The 22,075-nt window shown below is 30.6% G+C and overlaps 3 protein-coding genes across 10 annotated transcripts in view; 1 reads left to right on the top strand and 2 right to left on the bottom strand.

Annotated features, from left to right (window-relative positions):
* The window catches only part of Eip93F (Ecdysone-induced protein 93F), a 130,260-nt gene that overhangs the window by 3,956 nt on the left and 104,229 nt on the right, over positions 1-22,075 (bottom strand). For all 8 annotated transcript variants that reach the window (XM_088231185.1, XM_088231176.1, XM_088231223.1 and 5 more), the window contains one exon: positions 748-977. In XM_088231185.1, coding sequence (XP_088087311.1) covers positions 748-977 — 230 coding nt within the window. The remainder of the gene's footprint in view (positions 1-747; positions 978-22,075) is intronic.
* LOC148285025 (uncharacterized) lies at positions 2,017-4,165 on the top strand. The gene is made up of 3 exons (XM_088231255.1): positions 2,017-2,282; positions 2,608-2,804; positions 3,065-4,165. The coding sequence occupies exons 1-3, from the start codon at positions 2,152-2,154 to the stop codon at positions 4,024-4,026; spliced, it is 1,290 nt and encodes a 429-aa protein (XP_088087381.1). The 5' UTR covers positions 2,017-2,151; the 3' UTR covers positions 4,027-4,165.
* Positions 4,647-7,160, bottom strand: LOC148285024 (uncharacterized). The gene is made up of 2 exons (XM_088231243.1): positions 6,987-7,160; positions 4,647-6,799 (listed from the first exon to the last, which is right to left on the bottom strand). The coding sequence occupies exons 1-2, from the start codon at positions 7,050-7,052 to the stop codon at positions 5,387-5,389; spliced, it is 1,479 nt and encodes a 492-aa protein (XP_088087369.1). The 5' UTR covers positions 7,053-7,160; the 3' UTR covers positions 4,647-5,386.

The following is a 22,075-nucleotide window of genomic DNA, read 5'->3' as shown; positions in this document are numbered from 1 at the left end:
AATCCACTGTGAATATTGAATATATCTTCGACGTTATTCCCGATATGTGAAAATATCTAACATATTTTATTGTAGATTTGATTGTAAACAAAATAAAATATAAGAACGAAAAATACTGTTCATTATTTATTGTTACAAAAAAAGTTTTAATAAAAGTAAATGTTATACTGTAGCTACATATTAATTGACTGAAGCATATTGGCTTATTAAATAATAGTAGGAAAATATCGCATGCTGCGAATACTGATAAAAATATCTGAAATGGATTTAGAATAATTAATTGTATTTTCAAAATCAATATGGATATGGTAAAGAAATGTTTTCATACATAAATGTAAAAAAGAAATTTGATAAAAATACGTTGATAGAAAAACACAACATATTTGGTCTTGGCAATTGTGACGTCAAGATTCGTGACAATTCAAACAAATTTGAATGGGCAGGAACAAATGAACATGAATCGTTACGTTTTAGGGGCGTGGCCGACAGAATGACCGTTTTTGCGGGAATTTAAAATTACAAATTTAAACATTTTTTTTTCTACTAATAATAAACCCAAAAATATTTTTTTCTGGACAGTATTTCATAGACCTTTATTTCTTTAAAAATGTTTTGAAAAAGTGATATTTCCCTATCATCAAAACTTCAGCAGTAAAGACATCAGCACTTTCTATAATTCATCAGTACTTCGCTGCAGATTATTAGCGTCTATCTGCAGATCGCCAGTGCTCTCATTTGCTCTGTTACCTCTGTCTGCTGCACCTGAGATTTGCTGTCCAGGAAGCCTCGCCTCCCTCTCTCTCTCCACGGCCAGCTTGTACACTTTGTTTCTGAGAGTGGATCGAGGGATGTTGTAGATGACTGCTGCTCTTCTGGTCCCAAGTCTTCCAGATTGGATGTCCCTGAGCGCCATCTGCAGCTCGGCTTCAGAGTAGGCTCGCCGGCCGCCAGTGGGCGCTAGACGGGGTTTCGCCCGGCTGAAAAATAAGAAATGTTAAATGTTAGAAAATTATAAATTAAAGAGTGAGATTTTACTATAAATTAATTTAAAGTGAGTGTCATATCACCATTTTAGTGCTATGCCAATGTTTATTTTGATAAATGAATGTCACTGACGAATTAGGTGAATTTCGAAAAATTTGTTTAAGGCTGTATCCAAATAAAAAAAGAAAAAACCCATACAATTTACCCGTTTTAAAAAAGTATTAAAAAAAATCAAGATTTAGAAAAAAAGCAACGTCGTCAAATGGGCGATATAAAAATATTAATTTTATTAAAAAAGTTCTTTAAAAATGAAGTATTTATATCCAAAATAATATTCTTAGAAAGAAATTAAAATATTTGAACTAATTAAATCTTATTGTTATTATTATGTTGAATTTAAGAAAAATACAACAATTTAAAAAAAAATTGAAATACCTGTATTTCTTTTCAATAATTAAAGATAAACAAAAATAAAAGAATATTTAAAAATCAATAATTTAAAAATAGTTCAATAAGTTCAATCTTTGTTACAATATGGTATTTTTGAATGGAGTGGTGCATATGCCAATTTATTAAACCCTCTTAAAATAGTGCAAAGATGAATTATTAAAGTAATTGTAAAGAAACCCTCAACATTCAATACGGAAATTCTGTATAAATTATTTTCAGTTCATATGACACTTTTTATAAAATAAATTCCAAATATATAATTTATAAAATATATAAATAATATAAAATAAATTCCAAATAAACACATTTATAAAGAAGAAAAAATAAAAGAATAAGTCACTTATACGAGTATACCAACATAATATAAAAATTTCTAAAGTCATGGTCAAAATAGCTTTGTCTTCAAAGGTACCAAAAATTACAATAATCTCCCCAATGGGCTCCATGCATATGTTAGAAAAGATGAAAGTAATTGATGATCCTGGAAGAAAATTAAAAACTATTTATTTATTTTCAAGTCTAATTTTATTTTTTAGCCGTTTTTAATTAAAATTTTCGTTTTAAATATTGATTTCTGGCGAATGGATTTCGAACGCATCGTGATTGGTTGTCGTGTTTGTGACGTCATTTATCTTGTTCGACAACGCTGTCATTCATTTCCGCTGGTGTTTTTGGTGGCGACGGTTTGTTTAACGCTTTATTCGCAATTTTAACGAAATGACGGAAGATAATTTTATTAAAGGACAATCGGATAACATTCCTCATGTAAATGAATCCATGTTAATGTTGTTTTTTTCCGAAAATACAAACTTTTGCAGCGCCGAAATGAGGGGAGTGAAAGTTGACAGGTGAGTTTCAAAAATGTTTAACTATAATATATTACTTAAAACTGTCACCTTTCTTTGATATTGAGTTTTTAATATGTTAAAGACGTATTTTATATTCAGCAGTGATACAACTTATCGCCAGAAATGGTGTAAATATACTTGGATACTATTTTTTCCATACATAACCTCCTTTGTTCTGTCATGAGTATTTTAATGGACTTAATTAGTTCTTAATAAACACTTTAGAATTAAAATACTGACTGTTTTATGTCTGATTAATTATTGTCTTAAAAACTGTAACCAAGCACAGAAGGGACAAAATTGTAAATACACTATTTATTTGCAGGTCTTCGAGAGCTGAATATGCGGACAACGCTATTGGATATGTCCAGATCAAAAGAAATAAAAATGTGTGCACTGTAAAATGCCGGGTTACACCAGAGCATAAAATTCGGAAGAAGGCATACTCAGTTATCAGCGTCATTGATGAGGCAAATAATAAAATAATATCGTGCCAATGTGAAGACTGTGCGGCTTCTCAAGGTAAGCATGGTAGTAGACGCATTATTGTCGATGAATAGTTGACATCGGAAGCGTCTTATTTATTTAAAAAAAAGAAAAAAACGTACTGCATTGCATGTTCTTTTTGTATAAATTTGCAGAAGGAAGAAAAATTTTATTGTTAAATTAATCGCGTCGCACATATTTTTTTAATCTGTCAAATTATTAGTGTGTATTGAGCAAGTGCTAGATAGGACGATGTCATGTTTATAAATAACTGTAAAATAACATTTATATTACAGGAGGATGCAAACACTCAGTAGCATTTATATATTGGCTATATCGACGCAGCATTGAGCCCAGCCCTACTTCAGTAGCCTGTTATTGGAAGCGTCCGATAATGGCAGGTATCGGCACCACGATTCCTTTCGTTATGGCCAAGGAATTTGGAAACCACGAGGATTTGCCATCAGGAGATGGCTCGTTTTTGGCAGCTGTAGTCGATGCCAGCAACCAGTTGGGTGATGGTACTTCAAGACGAATGCGTCTTTTTACCCAACATACTGATGTAGATAGGTTATCTTTGCATGTTTTAATGTGTCAATTTCAAAAAGAACAAAGTAATTTTCTCCCAAAAGATTTTTTAAAATATTGTCAGGGTCAAATGAAGATGCCTATCTGCAGAGCTGCTGAACGCTTAACTGTTGAGCAAAACGATATACCTTTGTGGCATAGACTGCGTTTTGCTCGAATCACTGCTTCCAACGCTTATGCTGTGTCAAGGTGCCAGACAAGTGATGGTTCTCTCTGTGAGAAGTTGTTGGGAGCCAAGTTGAAAGCAACTGCGGCGTTATTACGCGGCAGGTCCTTAGAGTCCTTAGTTTTAAAAGAAATGCAAAGAAAACTAAATGTAAAGTTTAGAAAGTGTGGCATTTTTTTGTCTCCTGAATACCCCATATTTGGAGCATCTCCAGATGCGCTGTACGAAGAGTATATTGTTGAGGTGAAATGCCCTGTATCTGATGCCACTTTTCAAACATATTTTACAGACGGAAATCCCTCTGAAAAGTATATGGCTCAGGTCCAGCTAGAAATGTTTTTTTCTAACAAAATAAAAGCTCTGTACTGTGTAGCACATCCTGATTTCGAGGAATCTAAGAATGTTACACATTTGTTTATAAATATAAATAAGGAGTATTGCTTAGATTTAATTGAAAAGTGTACAGTGTTTTGGAATTTAGCAATTTATAATAAACTCAAATAAATTCATGTTTTTTTATTACTTACTTATTCTGTTTTATACTTTATAAATACATATTGTTGATTTTGATAGTTGCATTACCTTCGTAGCCTTGTTAACGAACCTAATTTACCTCTTTAGTCTTAGATTCACCATTTCCTCTATTCTTGAAAGGGTTTTTTTTATTTATTTGTTTTATTCTGTATAGTACTTTGTTTTTTTTTTCTACTTGGATTTTTAAAAAATATAATTGTTGATATATTTAGTATAATAATTGCACGTTGATATTTTAGTTACAATTATGTGTTGATATGTTTAGTGATAGATTTTGTTTTGATATATTTAGTTATAAGTTTAAACTTGCTTTGTTTCTTGGTTGTAAATATTTTTTATCCAAAAAAATGTTATATATTATTCAAGTCCCAAATTGAGTTGTTTGTAACTCCTGGGAATATAATACATTACTGTATTATAATTATGAATAAATAAAAAATATATATATTGTACACACAAATGGCCATATTGTTTTTATTTACAGCACTTGCACGTTGTAATACGTCAAGTGCACACGAACACACATTTCCTTCTATAAATACTCCATTCCATGCTTCTTTAACTCTGTTGAGATATAAAAAACATTTGTTTGTTTTGTTAAGCATTTATTTACAAGTTGAGGGTAATATTAGGTTAACAAAACTTTTAATGTTCAAATAATCTTTACATTTATATTGTAAAATAGTGATGGCCAAAAAAAATAAAGAAATAGAAACCGGTTTAGCATAGTCATTGATGATTTTTAAAAAGATTACTGAGAATGCAGAAGGAATCAAGTGCTGGAGATACCGTTTTGTAAATCAACACTAGGACAGAGTCGTGCAAATGTCCTTGCCCTTAAACTGTATAAATCATACTTTTTAGACACAAGAGAAAATGGTAATTTAAGCCTCTCTTCTACTAATGATTCCTTTATAAATTAGGTCAAAAATATAAATGTCAATGTTTTCTTTTCCCGATAAACTTTTAATTTTCTCTTGTATTTTTTCCTAATTTAATTATCAACTTTCATTTAATATTTTTTTGTTCTATTTCTTGTTTTCAGATTCTCTACTCTTACTCAAATTAAAAATTTAAAAAAACAACTTGAATGTAACATAAAATTATTACTCATGTTTTATTTTCTTTTAAATATATTTACATATTATGCATCTACACTTATTGTGCCTCTACACTTATTGTGCCTATGTGGGATTTTTTAGTTTTCATGTAAAGCTGTAAAGTTACAAATATATTATGTAATAAAAAATGTACTAAATGTAAACGAAAAAATTGTAAATAAAAAAATGCTTAAGTCAGTATTAAGTAATTATTGTTATTTTCATAGTTATTAAATTTTAACCAGTGGCTCCTGAAGGTTTATTAACCCACAAGCAATATTAATAATATAATCTAAGAGGCCAACATAATTAATATCGATGCATGCGTGCATTGCCAACATTTTAAATTCCCTTATCCGACTGATTGCACGTTCAACGTTGATTCGTAACGCAGCCACCCTTTTAGCCTCCTTGACCTTGTCACAAGATAGAGGAATGTCCGCGCTCACACTTGGTGGACGAATTAACTTGCATTGTTTTAACTCGAGTAAATGAGCAATGTTTTTAAAACCTCGGTCTGCCATCACATCCATACCAGGTTTCAAATTATCTAAAAATCTGCAAACCTCGAAAATCTTTGTGTCACTGGTTCGTCCACCATATCCTTTTGAAATAAAATTGATGTGTCCGCACGGTGTACAAGAGACAAGGTATTTGATGGTATTGCATTTTTTGTAATCTGACCATGTCGTGGCTTGTCTAATGGGGTTTGAAGGCTTATCGATTTGTATTTCCAAACAATCAATGATAGCTTGGACTTTACTGTATCTTGCAATAAAGGGCAAAGGCAAATGAAGCCGAACGGTATATTGGTCTGGCCAAAATATTAGCTCCTGCAGACAGATCGCTACTAGCTTTACCGTCTTCCTGAAGATCCTGCTTACAGTTGGTTCTGACAATCCAAATTGCATTCCAAGAATTGCATTTGATTCATCCAATCTGATTTTTTTAAATGTTATTAAAATATTCAGGCGCGAGTCACATACTTTTTTGCACAGAAGTGTTAAAATATATGCCATATCATCTGGTATGCCAAGACAAAGTCGATAATTTCTTTCAATACCCATTACAGTAGCCTGTCGTAAAATAACATTATATTTTTGAATTTCAAAAGCATCAGCATTATCGTCAGAAGTATCGTCATGAGGTACAAAGTCCTGGTCATCGGAAGTACTTTTCCATTCTAGTATTTCATCATCATTATCTGGCATAACTGAATCATAGCTTATGGTAAGATCTTTAGGTGTAGGAAAAATAATAGGAGATGTAGCTCTTGTCACCGTTAGAAACGTGGCGTCAGTTGATGTTCCCTTGCTGCGAACAATGACTTTATTTGACCTTAAACTTGCTTGAGTCATTTTACTAGCTTTTTCAACTGTGGGGGATGAAGAAGCGAATTCGAGTTCAACTGCCTCCGTTGCAACATTTATAGATGAAGATGTACAGGGTTGTTCTTCCTCCGGAACTTCAGACGTCATTGTTCTTTCAAGAGTTCCTAAATGGCTTCTTCTGTGTCCCGTTTGTCGTAAAAATTTGATGTTTTTCTTTTGACACTCGAAAATGTGTGGAACAACATTTTTTTTTAAGGACACCCTTCCTCCCATAAGCTTGAATCTGGTAAAATTATCAGCATCTTCTTCAAGCTGTGAAAATAACATTTAACATAATTAGAATACTTACATCACGAAATGGCTAACCATCAAAATAAGTTTATGCTTTTATTACAATATATTGTATTTATTTGACAAATAATATTTAATATGTACATATAATGTATTATCAATCAATAAATAGAAGTATAGAATGTGTAAAATATAAATTTGAACTTACGTTGAAATGATCCTCGCAACAGTAAATTCCGGATTTACAGCTGATTTTGTCAAACTGTCTCTTCATCGCCACAAACCATTTTTTTCTCAGTTTAGCATCTCGTGGAATAGTGACAAACTTCTTTCCCGGTGTTGTATGTGTCGTATTAACACATCTAGGAACTGAACAGTATTTGTACCCATCGTTCGATAATTGCAACACAATAAGCTTTAATGTTAATATCACGGCAATTAAAATAAAAACAACTCGACTAAACTCAACAACTCGCAAGCAATTAGTTCTGTTTTGACAGATACAGATTCGTACACGCGATAAATGACGTCACACAACAAAAATCGGCAAAAGTTGCCGTTTTAGCGCGAAATCAAATTTTTAAATTTAAAACCGTAGTACTTTGCTTAAAAGTAAAAAAAAAAAAAAAAAAGCGCACTCGTGTTTCTCTTTTTTTCCCTCTTTTTTTGAGATAAAAAAAAAAAATTCTGCATGGAGCCCATTAACTAAAAACTATTATCTAATATATCAATAAATAAATTCAAGGTAAATTTAAAGAATTTTTTTGAACAAGTGTATAAACTGTTTTCAATTTAATCAGTATGAATGTATTATTATTTTCTGTTTTCCTTTTATATCCCATAAGTTTTTTTATCTCATGGACTTTATATATAATTTTGAATATATATGTACTATATATATATTCAAAATTATATAAATTCTAATAAATAAATAACTATAACAGTGTAAGTCACTCTCCAAGCACAAGAGTTAGTTTTTTTTTGGAGAGTTACAGTTATAACATATACTAGCGGCCTCCGTGGTGTAGTGGTCAAGACGCTTGACACACGCACGGAAGGTTCGGGTTCGATTCCCGGGGAGAACATAAAATTCAAATGTGATTTTTCTCAAGCCTGGGTGCTCTGTGATGTAATTCACCACTGTAATTAGGCCTCCGGCCTGTTGTGGTGCTAAAAAATGTAGATGTATAGAAGTAGATTTGTGTAGAAAAAAAAAACAATAACCATTTATACTATAACCACTAATGTTAGAGACGCCCCTTCTTTATTTACATTTAAGTCAAGATTGAAATGTCACTATATTAATATTTAAATTGTTCCTTTATCCTTCTTCTTTCCTTCCCATCCCCTCTCCCCTCTTCATAGTAGTGTTATTTTTTTTTAATATTTTTTTTTTGTTGATCTTTGTTTTTAATTTTTGTATAAAATTTTAAGATTCAATATGTCCCTGTATTCATAATTTTCTCAAACTGAACGGTTTGGGTAGGTAGGAAGAAATTGCTTTAAGGCAATATACCCGCCCTTATATGTATATAAAGTGTCAAATAAATAAATACATATTTTAATAAAAAAAATGAATAAAAAAAAAAAACGAAAAATCAACCATGATGGCAATCCCGAATATCAATCTTAATTCTTTGTAATTGATCTTTATTCTTTAAATTCATATATTATTGATTTCAATGATAATAAATAAACTTTTAAACGTACGCAACCAAACAATGAAACACTCTCCATAGTAAAATTGTATTAAAATTTTTTGCGTTTCTCAAATCCGCGTGCGAACTTTGATACCTATATATTAAGCACTGGAAGTTTTAATTAAAAATTTGAGACAAATTCCCGAGAGTTGCAGTGTGTGGTATTTGAAACAACGCGATATAATTTCGTAGCTCTACGGAAAGAGCAGGAACTAAGGTTAGTGTCCTTTTGCATGGTTATCGTGGTATTTTTTTTACATTTCGCTTTGTTTTTACACGTCTGCCAGTGGCGCCACCTTTACGAGAAGTGAGAAAAGACCCTTAATTGGAAAAACCAGTGTTTACTGCCTGGTATTTTTACAGCAGGACGGAAAAAACATTTCTGTTAATTAAGTTCACATTTATGAAAATCAGATAAAAGTTTGTGGTAAAGAGAAAGAATATTTTTAATTTTATATTTGAAGCACTAACTTTGTGGTTATTCATTATAAATAAATAAAACAACTTTGCTTTAAACCAATTAAAAAATAAAATACACAGCCGTTTCAAAGCTACACAATATTTTTTATACTCCTACAGCTTACCCACCACATACCGCACACCGCATCTGAGGACATAAGACTCTTTGGCGGTGCCCACATGCACGGAAAATTTGCTCGTTGTCAAACGAGAAAAGCTGCCCGAAGGAGCTCTCTGAAATCTGGTAGCCTTAGCATCTTTGTGCTGTAAGAAAGTAACCCAGAAGTACATAATATGTATTTCATTGGATTGAGAAGAGAGGGAAGTGAATTCTTCACTGACTGGGATTAAATTGATTAGACATGATCAATTCGCCGAAATGATTACAAAACTTTTTAAAAGCCTTGAAATTATTTTTAGAAGCCACCAGATCTGTATATCCGACAGGACCTATAACAGGGCCACGGATAGTAGCGAGAAGCTCCATTCGGTAATCATAGAGAAGGGGAAAGGGACAAGACCACAGGGTGTGTTCAGAAGGTTGGTTAGGATATCCGCAGCAGCACGAAGGGGAGTCAACAATATTAAAAACAAATAATTTTTGATTAAATTTACCATGACCTGATAAAAACTGCGTAGTCCAGTGATCGGGGATAACCCAAGAAGATTCTAAGCGCTGACGGATTGAAGGAAAAAAAAGAAAGGTAACCCTCCCTGAAGAGGAAGATTCCCATCGCGATTGCCAAGCATTAAGAAGAGCATTTAAAGTCAATTTTCTAATATTTGATTGAGACATTCGTTCAGTTGGGAGTAGACGGATGCCACCAATAACAGAGGAACGCCTTCTTTTTAGGTGTAAATTTGCAGATCGTCGCTGAACCGACAGATCTAAAGGAAACAAGCCCGTTAGAATCGGGAGTGCATCCGTTGAGCATGTCCTATATGCTCTAGAAAGAGCCAGAAGAGCTCCCACAATACTACAATTTTGTACTCCTACAATAAATATAATTAACCCACCTAAACAATGGAGGCGGATGATTATTTTAAATGACAAGTTTTCTCGACAATTATCTTTATCCCTACCATCAAACATTTTACCTACATTCTACACAATTAATAATATAGGAACAGTATTAAAAATTCACAAAGATTAAAACCCTTAATATAATCAATCTGGCATATACCAATCAAATTATAATGATAGCGATTCAATCTACATTGGAAAAACTAAAAGAAACTTTGATTTTTAGATTTGAAAGGTTATTAGTAAAATAATACTTAAAGTGCTTAAATAATACATTTTCTGAATTTTTAAAATCATCTGATAGAAGATAATTATAATTTTATTAAAGACACTGGATGCAAGTTTAAAAAAAAAACTTTGTTAAGATTAAAAACAAAGTTGTTTTATTTATTTTATTAGAAATAATATTATCATTAATTATTGTAATAATAACTTTATAAAATAGTAGCAATAACATACGTTGTGTCCGTTTTTTACCAAGAGCACCAATAGTAAAACAAAATGGTAAAGGTTGTACGTTATTTAAAAGAACATTTTCTTTTCTACAGGGTATTATATTTGCCTTTTCGTTACATATATTATTTTATTTGATTAAAATTTGTTCGCTGTCAACCGACGAAATAAAGCTTCCAAAGCTGTTTGCGATATTTGCGCAGTGTATGCTTTTAATTATTGATTATTATTAATATTTAAAACATTTGCTTTGTGGTGAAACATTTTACTAAATGTTATTAAATATTTGTATATAACCACTCACCGACTTTTCTATGTCTACCGGTTTCGTGAAGGTGTATAGTGGGCCTTGCATGTTGGTTTTATTAGTGTCCTGATAAAGAGACGAGTACGTCTCGAAACTAATAAACATAGAAAAGTCGGTAAGTTGTTAATACAAATATTAAATAACCTTCAGTAAATATTGTTTTTTTTTTGTTTTGTCTTCTTGTTCTAATAAAAAAAACGGATTCAACTTATGTTAACACTTAATAGGTATATAAGACATGTGATGTACTTTTTTAAGCGTAAGCCTACCTTGAACGAAGTTTTGAGTTCAATCCCGATTTGAAAATATCGGCAATTTAAAATATGCCGTACCGCCAGTGAACTTTCCCCCAGACACTGTGTCAACTCAGACAGAAAGTTATCACCCCTCTTACTTCGCTATTTTTCGATCATTTTTGTTTGTCGAGTAATTTTACAATGGTGACAAAAGTGCTTGGAATATTAAACACATTTCCACCGGACATTTGTGAATCGATATCTCAAAAGACACGGATAAATCAACCGTCCATATCCTCTATTTGTTATATCGAGAACTCGGCCATTTTAGAGAGTATTTATTTATTTATTTCTTAGAAAAATCACATAAACCAAATTTCAAACAAATATTTTATTTATTTATTTATTCAAACTCTTTATCAAAATACAATTCCATGTTCACTTTGCCCAGCTAACAAGGGTACATACCCCGTTCCAAGCTAGGCAATTACATTTTAATATATTATAATAGTTAACAAATTAATATAGACCACAGACAAACAAAATATAAACTTATTCGGATACACATTTTGATTCATATACATACAGACATACACATATATACACACATATATATAAATAAACACATATATACACATGTACATACACACATACGTACATACACCCATGCGCATACACATACATACATTCATAAAAACATAGACAATTTATTTATGCGAAACTTCATGGTTGTCATCTATAAATATTAAAAAAAAAAAATTATTCCTTATTTTTTATATTTTATTTTTGACATCCAGTAAGGTTCTCCAATCCGTGGTATGCATCAACTTTTCTGACTCCCTACGACCAATGTCATGAAAGAGCGAGGTCAACACCTTCCGTAACTTGACAACACTCCCGTCTTTCCACGATTCTGACAAAAGTTTATGGACCTTTTTGCCTACGTTATAGTGTTGTCTCGATGCCAGAACAGTGTTGACCCCTTCACTTAGTATCAGATCCCTATTAGAGTATCTTGTATTATGGTTGTGGTTGACGCTTGGGTAAATGTCTCTCTTTATGTGTGTAACCACTACCGTTCTCAATATATACTGTTGAATAATATTCAGTACTCTGAATTCTTTGAAGAGCAAGTCACTTGGATGACGAAATGTTTTTTTTTAAATGACTCGGATCAAAGATTTCTGTGCAATTGCTACAGGTTCAAGGGCGGTTCTTGTGCAAGCTCCCCAACCAATTAGACCGTAAGTCAACACAGAATTTGCCAGTGCATGGTATAGGTGTTTCAAGTCCGGGACTTTAAGTATATTTCTAAGTGGGATGAAAAAATGTATTAAGCGCTTAATTTTTGCAGTTATTGTTTCAATTTGTTCATTCCATCTCAAATACTGGTCTATAATTATTCCAAGATATTTTATACTTTGAACACTACTCAGTTTTTTGCAGTTGCAATTTACCATTTTACTTTAACACTAAGGATAAATCAAGCAAGCAAAGGAGTGCAGTATAGCGGAATACTTGAAAGGATCTATCGGTTCCTATATAGGCAATGCCTGTTCTAAGGAACCGATATGTTCCGGCAAAAAAAAAATATATAGGGTCGTATTTGCAAAAGTGTAGACGGATATAATAAGTATGAATGTAATATATAAGTATGCATATAATAAAATAAGTATGTATTTAATATAATAAATATGTACATAATATTTTTATTTTATAATTTTTTTATTTATTTGACACTTTATATACATATACAATAAATATACATATAAAGGCGGGCATATTGCCTCAAGGCAATTTCTTCCTTCCTACCCAAACCGTTCAGTTTGAGAAAATTATAAATACATGGACATATTGAATCTTACAATTTTATACAAAAATTAACAAAAATAAATGTATATAAAAAAAATATAAAAAATAACACTATACTATGAAGAGAGGAGAGGGGATGGGAAGGAAAGAAGAAGGATAAAGGAACAATTTAAATATTTAGATAGTGACATTTCAATCTTGACTTAAACGTAAATAAATAAGGGGCGTCTCTAACATTAGTGGGTAGATTACTCCACAATCGAGTGGCTACTACTGTGAAAGAGGAGGCAAGAAAATTAGAGCGATGATAGGGTATTAAAAGGGTTCTCTCGTTACTAGAACGAAGAGATAGTCCGTGTTGTGAAAGAGGTTGGATGAGCAATACATCATTAACATTTACTTGTTTATAGAGCACCGATCCTTATATTTAAACATATTTAAATTCTCATTTCGTTGGTTTCCGTGAGCTTTGTCAACCTTAATCTACATTTTTGAACATCTATATTCCTTCCATTCTTTCATCTGTTGATGTTTGTGAAGTTAAAGAGCTCCCCAGGGAGTTGAATCCAGTCCTTGTCTACAAAAATTTTGACAAACTTAAAATATTGTTGATATTAAAGCTTTCAGGCAAAATGGGGTTATTTAAAATATTGTGAAGAAGTGATAGAATGTTTCTTCTATGTCTGATACTGAGCCAGTGTAGTTGCGTGCGATACTCGGTTATGTGGTCAAATTTGCGAAGATTAAAGATATAACGAATACAAATATTCTGCAATCGTTCTAACTTATCGAGTAATTCAGAGTTAGCATCTGGATAACATACATCCGCGTCGTCAGTAGTAAGTATATATATAACAGGTACAAATTAAGTTATAATTTTCAACAAATTTCGACTCTTTGCTTCCCATGTCTATCAACCATTTGACAATTTTTTTCCCAAAACATGTTGTACTTTTGTTTTTCCAGATGTAAGGCACCAAGTTATATAGCTTTGGTCCCGTAAAAATAAAAGATCTATATTTTTATGTTCCTGATTAATATCTCCGACAGCGTCAGCCTCTGGTTATGCCGATTGGAAGAGCAGTCAGGCAGCTGACAATTATTGCTTAGGAGATCGACATCTTCAACATCAGTGAAACTATGCTTTAGAGGCAAATATTCTTGCTATTGGAGAGTATTATACCTAAATCATATCGAACCGTTTTTCATGGGTTACCGGTCTGATATGTTGTCTCAATTTAACATATTAAATATTTCGTTGATTGATTTGGTGTTTATTTTGTAAAACTCCATATTTAAACTGAAAATATAAGAAATAAAACAGTGATTTGAGTCTATTGAATACTTTATTTTATTCAATTATATTATTTAATTTTATTTAACTATATTAAGGACCTTCAATCCATTTAATCTTCACATTCGTTTGAAAATGCCCTAACAAGGCGAAACAATTGTCACGAAATTTTTGTTTTTAGATTTTTTATATTTGTAAAAATAAAATAAAGTGTTCAGTAGTAATATTATTTATAACTCCTATTTCTTACTACAGTGTATAGTGAGTTTATAGAAACCATATCTCAATTATCATTTCAATTATGTTTTTATATATTTATTATTTTTCTAGAGATTTCAATAATACTTTTATTCTGTTTTTTTTCAATACTACTATATTTTATTTATTTATTTATTTCTATTTTATTTTTATTTTATTAGGGAAATCAACAGTTCTACATACATATTTTTAGTAAACAAACAGATATAGTGCATAAACTCAGAACTAATAACAGATTTCCACATAGTATACAAAGTTAGTAAAGAATATATATATTACATATCAAATAAATACAAACAATTTATACATATAAAAATGTTATTTTCAAGTACTCAATAATCAAAGATTTTTTAAATATTAATTTTAAGAACATTAAGTTACTGTAAATTGGGTGGGATAAGGACAAAAATGCTTGAAGAGAGGATAAGGAGGGGGGGGAGGAGATGTACATATTTATTATTATAATGTCTACTAAGTTACATAATACATTTTTAGTGTAAATTTTAAATCTGACAGAGTGATGTTTGTATAATCTATATTTTTAAATTTTGTATTGTACATTGAAAAAGTCCTACGAAAAAAAGCATTTTTAACATACGATGTTTTACTTGTTGGTACATGAAACAGGTGGTACCGTCTACAAATCCTGGCTGGCACATGTATTGTTATTAAACCAAGCAGCTCTGTACAGTCAACCATTCCTGTCACAATTTTGTAAAGCAGTAGTTGGTCCGCACACACTCTGCGGTATTTTACTATTATACTTTTATTTTGTTGATTTCAATGATACTGTTATTTGTATATTTGATTTTGTATGAATTTAAATTTGTATAATTTATAATTTACATTTAAATATTTGTGCTGGTTATCTTTTTAAAATTGTATTCATTGGAATTTTATTATTTATTACTTATACCATTATATCACTTATTACATTTTAAATATATAAATTCCTATTGGTCGTTCTCCAGTGATATGTTGCAAAGTTTGTAAAGTGGTCACTTAAACCAGCCAATGACAGGTCATAGGCCTGAAAATGCCTACAGTTTCATGTCCCTTTCTCTAAAACATTTTCCATCTCTATTGTTATTTGTTTATATATTTCATCCATATAAAAAAGCAATACTTTATTGAGTTAACGATTTAAAAAATCTGTTCAATTATTGTAGAATTAAAAATTAAATCAAGAAGAATATAAATAAAAGGTAGTATTTTTATCACAAAATAAAAAATAATAAGCAAGAGCATTTATTTCCTGGTCGTTTAACTGCCAATTAAAAAATATTAGATAAAAAAAATGCAGAAAAACAATATATTTAGTGCAGTAATTTCTGTCAATCTTCTTGCCTTATCTCTTCAAACATTATTTTGTTGCGGTTGGCTAATATTTAAAATAACAAATTAATGATAAATGAATAATAAGAAACGTGGAAATAAACATTAATAATGAATTATGCACTGAGATCTGTTTTCGTATCTCGCGGTGCCACTGCCCTCGCATATTATTCTGCCGGTTTTGTACAGGTGACGTCATGCTGTGGTAATTTTTTTATATTTTAATCCTACACCGATGAAAGTCTGATATTTTTTATTTCAAATAAAATAAATGAAAGTAGTAGACGCGAATTAGTGTTTGTTTTAAATATTAATATAAAGAACAAATCAACTTCATGTCTTCGTTAAACTTTTTGAATTTACCTGCTCTAGAGAATCGCAGGAAAATAACTGACCTAATATTTTTATATAAAATCATTAATTCTAAATTCGATTGTAGTGAACTCCCGGATTTTATAAACATTAATATACGAATACGTAGACTTAGATAAAATAGTCTATATTATTGTCACCCTTCTCAAACCAACTATCTTTGTCAGTCACCAATACCGCGTATACACAATCTATGAAACGAATGTACCTCTCATATCGACATTTTTAACTCGAGTCTCTGTGATTTCAAATCATCTCTTTATAATGATGTTCTATTGTAACAATAAACTAATTATTTGCAAAAGCTACCTATGCTAATGATCTGGTTTTTGTTCATTTTATATTTTTATATATCTTTTGTATGCTGACATACATACATGTATGTATGTGTATTTATTGTTGTTTTTCTTTATTTTTTTAAACAATATTTTAATTTTGTTTTTGATTTTTTGGACATCCAACTAACTCATTATTTTGTTTATTTTATATTGTAAAAAGCACTTGTGCCGTATAATAAATAAATAAATATTACAATTGAGAGCATTGGAAGCAAAGATAGCAAACTCCCGTATTGGTGTTTTCGAGAAAAATAACAAAAACTGCTACGCTAATGCTAAAGAGAGTCTCTATGATAGAAATGTTATTTTCTATGAACTTAACCTTTAAGATACTAATAAATAAGATATAATGTTGCTATAAGAAAAAAGTTTAAAGAAAAAAGAAAAAAGAAAAAATAACACGAGAATGTTTAATATTTTGGAAGAGCGTATTAAGCTCTTAAGGACAAAAACTGTTTTTAAGAAAGTAATTGAGGACTGGATTTTCCTTAGTGGGAGGGATTTGAGTAGGAAACTCTTTGATGATTTTCCGAATGTTTGAGTTTACTGTTTACCAAATTGATGTGCCATATATATATATATATATATATATATATATATATATATATATGTTTTTTAAAAAAAAAGCTGATACTATATTTTTGGTGATATACTCATGTGTTTATATAAATTGATTGCTAGAAAAAAGTAATTAATAACAAAAAATATATTTTCTTTAGTCGACTCCTCCACCCATCTCATTTTACACTTCCCATCTTTACAAGAATAACAAGACAAAACGACTTTATTTATTAGCTCCATATGTTTCAATGCATATTTATTCGAGAATGATTAGTAATTACTTGTAAAATAAAAAAAAGATAAGATTTATTAGTGAAGTGTACCTTGGCTAAAAAGCTCGTGTTGCTTTGAAACCGGTCGGTAGAAAAATAAAAAATAAGTGGTTAAAAACAAAGCTAATGTTTATTAATTTTATTATAATTGGCTGTAAATTAAAAACCTTCTAACTTAAAAAAATTATATTACATTTTTGTTGAAATTATATCAAAACTATTTGATTCAAACGTTTTGACATTTAAAATGTGTTCTCGGAAAGATAATAAGTTCATTGACTAGCTATTTTTCGTCTGTGAACGATAACAATTCAGATTGTGGTCAAAATATTCCATAAATTGCATTCAAATCTCACAAAATATCATTTCGCATACTTCCATTGTAACTAAATCCAATGATTGTGAATTTTTGCACTGAATTAGTTTACATATAAACGATATTTTTGTTGCTATTTGTACCTGTATATGTAGATGGTAATTATAAAATGCATGTCTAATGTCTATAACTCGTATATATCTTTCTTTTAAACTTTTCATTGTATACATTTTTAATTTTTAACAACTTTCATCTACGTTTTTTTTTTCCTTCTCTTTTTTATACTTTCATAATTAACCTTATATATAATTGCTTTATAATATGGAAACTTCACTGGTCCATTAGAATTAAGTCTAATTGTGTAAAATATTAAACCTTGTAACTGTACTGTATGTTTCCTGAATAAAAGAAAATAAAAAAAAAATAATAATAAAAAACATGTATTTTAATACATATTTTTATTATTAATAATTATTATATAACATTAATATTTTTAGTTTTTTATTGATTGATTTTCAAAGATCCTCATGACTTTTAACACTGTCTGTACTATGTTTAATTTAGTATTCATTTGCATTTTATTTTTATAATTTTTTTTATGTCTTTTACTTTGTTTTTTTACTGTTTTTTTTGTTTTTACTTGTTATTTTGCTATGTTTTTTTTAAACATATTTTTTTTTATTATGACTATAAATATGTTTTTACTATGTATTTTACTGAGTTTAAAATTAAAAAAAAATACTATATTTTTACTACATTTTTTAGTGTTTTTCACTTTGTCCGCTATTTATTATTATTATTTCTGTATATTGATAACTGTTTTTCTTTTTTACTGTTTAAGAACGGGGTTTTATACCCTAATAAGATAGTCAAAGCAACTTTGAATAAATTATAATTTTATTTATTTATCAATATTTAAAAAAAAAACCTGTATTATTGTTTTTACTACTATTTTGTACACAATGAATTATTTTTATTTTGGTAAAACTGTCACTTTTCGCATTTGTAATCGATTTCTATAGATTTTAAAGTAAAATATTGAATTGAGCACACGATAACAAATTTCTTAAAAAACGGATAATCGGGACTAACATAATTATATTTTTATGTTTTTTCGTAAAAAAAACACTATAAATATGATTTTTTTAAAATTAAAAATGAATAAAAAAATACCAACAATATAAATAAACCGTATTTTGAGTTGTGCAAAAACTGTAAAAATTAATGTGATAAATTATAAAATAACAACTTAATCGAAAAAAAACATAATTAACTTTTTTTTAAATCTAAATTATAAAACAATACATATTATACATAATAAAATTCTCAGGATCAACTAAAGTTAAATAATTTATTTAATGTCATTTCCGAAAAAATATTTTTTTCGATTCACACGTCCTTTTCGAGTAAAAAGTATACATCTTGCAAAACATAAATCTGTACACCGCACCCCGAGCTGGAGGATAATGAAAAATAGTTTAAATATCATTTTATTTCACATAAGTGAGTGCATTTCTAAATGCATTATTGCGAGATGTTAATGCATTTTTTAATATAAAAAGAACGTTTGGGTTTGCGAAGGGCAACGAACCGCTTATCTCCGTCTGTTAGGATTATCTGTTTATTTTTCCGTGGCAAAATTCTTTGCACACAAACGAGACATTTTTTCACAAATACAGGCACGAAATCCTGTTCTTAATATTTGTTTTATTTAGCTTCTTGTGCATACATCTTAATACATTGGCGGGCTTATTGCCAAATGGCAGTTTCTTCCAACCAACTAATAAAATAAAAATTGTTATTTATGCAATTAAAGTTTCAAAACGCATGCGAAAAAAATATTCTCAATAAAACTGACTATATGTGTTTCTAAATTAATAAATATGGACAGTGGTCTTTAATGAGAAGAGGGAGAAAAATTTGAAATATTAAAGAAGAGAAAGCAGATGTTTCTTCGTGATATACACAGAGAATACTGTAGAAACATCTTTTATTCATTTTTAATTATATTTACTCTTATACGTCTTAAAATTAAAGTCCTGCATAATTGTAAGCATACGCCTCGTCAGCAGGTTCTTATATGTTGCTTCAATTATTTTATCTTAACCTCCATCAATAATAATTTTATTTGAAAAACTCTATTTATTATACCATCTTTTATATTTTATTATATTATTAAAAATGAAAATAATCATATACAGAAAACTTTTTTCATTAGCCATAATTTAGGCATACAACTCACTCCTGTATTTAGCTTAGTGTTCTTAATAATGTTTGGTAACATGTTAGTTATACTGTATTGCAGTGTCCTTTTGCCATATTTATTACAATATGTAGAAACAGCTATCCTTTCCATATTAGAACACCTGGGTTGCTATTCTGAACCGCTCTCGCGACACGAGAAAACATTTTATTTACGTACAAAATACACGAGATAATATGGCCCCGAGAGCGTTTGAAATACCACCCTTGGGCCTCGATTATGATAGGAAGATAAAGACGTCATACCTTCACCTTGACAGTATAGTTGAAGATAAATTCCCTCTAGCGATAACAATATATACTACCGACCCCCCCCCCCCCCATCCCCCTTCAAGTTTTGGATAGGTACATCGATATGAAACAAGGAGAAGCGTACGTCACGGTACACATATTTACGCTCTAAAATTACATAACTTCAGTATGACGTCATAGTTGAAGATAAAAGTCTCCCGTCCGACTACAAAGATATATTATCGATCCCCCTCCCCATCAAGTTTTGATGTAAGTACATCGGTTTACACCGACAGTTCTAGAACCCTTCGATACGTTTATCTACGCATTAAAAATGTCAAAAATTTTGTTCCACCGAGCAATTTTTCCTTTAATTATGACTTATTAAAAATTTTAATCGTTTTGAGGTTGGCACTTTTTTTCTTAAAGGCCTATTAAAAATATGAGAGAGAAATAAGTAAATTTTGATGTCGAATTAAATTCTGACATAACTTCAGTTTAATAAAACGAACGCCTAGATGCGAAAATAATGTCACATGCATTAAAGACAAACTTATCTTCATTCGATTTCCCTATTTTAAGAATTTTTACCTATAAGACGCCATCGAGTGCCCAGGACCTCAAGAACACACGGGAGTTCACATAACTGAGGATGGTGGTATGCACAAAGAGCTCGCATTCCGCCAAGGAATTGCAAGAGCAACTGTTAACACGAAGCGTGCAGTCTGGAATTCTAGTCTATACTTGGTCAAAACGAAATACAGATCATTTTGTGCAATGCCAGCATCGCAAGGGAATCTTTAACAAAACTCGAAACACCAAACTTATGAGTTTTGCCAGAATAAGAAGAGCTTTAGAAGAATATTACGTTAAAACTGGTTCGATTTCATAACCAACATTGAAGTCTGAGAATGGACGCAACAGTCTCCTATAATAACCGTTTTGAGGGAGTGGTGGTGGACTTGATTTAGACGCGTGCTGCGGATGGCTCAGGAGAGCCTATCCCAAATTGCCTCTTCTTCACACCCACTGGCTTCCGCCGTCCTGGAGGGTTGTCAATGATGATCTTTCGGTTTTATTTGGCGGAACTAAGGGACGCGGGATCGACATAACGGAGGCGAGAGTGCTGGCTAGTGATAAGGTCTCCTAGAGGCGTATGGTTATGTTCAGATACTTTACTTAGGAGCGAATGTAGGAAAAGAAGATTTAATCCAGACACTGGACTGATCTTTATCCACTCGGAAACATGCATAATATGTTACTACAATGTAATTAAAAAACAATTTAAAAAAGTAGCATTTCATGAAATAATGACTTTTTGATGTACTATATTTGGTTGAATTCACACCTATTTTGAGTCATTTTCGTCGCTTGGGTATCCTCTTTATGCGAAAGACTCATTTTTAACAATGCATCGTAAAAATGTCGTCAAAATACGAAGAAATTTCTAGAATGTGTATGCCATATGAAATGTCAGACGGTTACATAAGTATTTGGAAAAGTTTATTGACTTTAGTCTGAGTGGGGAGCTTTACTTTGCCTTTATTTTATTGTTTTCATTTTAGGTGCTGACTGAGAATGCTTTAGTTGAATATTTTTTCTTAATAATGCTCGCTAAAATTCTCATAAAATTTGGAATTAAAAAACTGAATATGGCTTCTGAGAAAGAGGTAAAAAGCATTTTGTATACTGGATAAACCATTCTTTAGAAATTAATTAACGAACCGCAGTTTGTTTTTATTTTGGTTGAAAATATTGTTCGTTACATTCCAAAATACAGACAAAAATGATAAAATTATATGACGGCAGAAATGATATAAAAACATAATACAACAGAGATGAAGAACACCTTAGAAAAGGTAATATAGAAGTCTAGGCATCTACAGACCTGTCAATGGCTCAAAATATTGTTGATAAATCCACCTGGTCCATAAAGAATTATAGAAATAAAAAAAAATAACATTTTAAGGCGTTGCCTAGTATGTAGGTGAAATAATTAAATTAGATGAATCTCACCTTCACACTTCAGCTCTTTAACTTCACAAAAATCAACAGATGAAAGAATTG

This window comes from Micrasema longulum, unplaced genomic scaffold (genome assembly GCF_059751315.1).
Source record: "Micrasema longulum isolate JH-2025_06_02 unplaced genomic scaffold, ASM5975131v1 h1tg000068l, whole genome shotgun sequence".
In the NCBI taxonomy this organism is placed as follows: domain Eukaryota; kingdom Metazoa; phylum Arthropoda; class Insecta; order Trichoptera; family Brachycentridae; genus Micrasema; species Micrasema longulum.
This window is presented reverse-complemented; position numbering and strand designations above follow the sequence as displayed.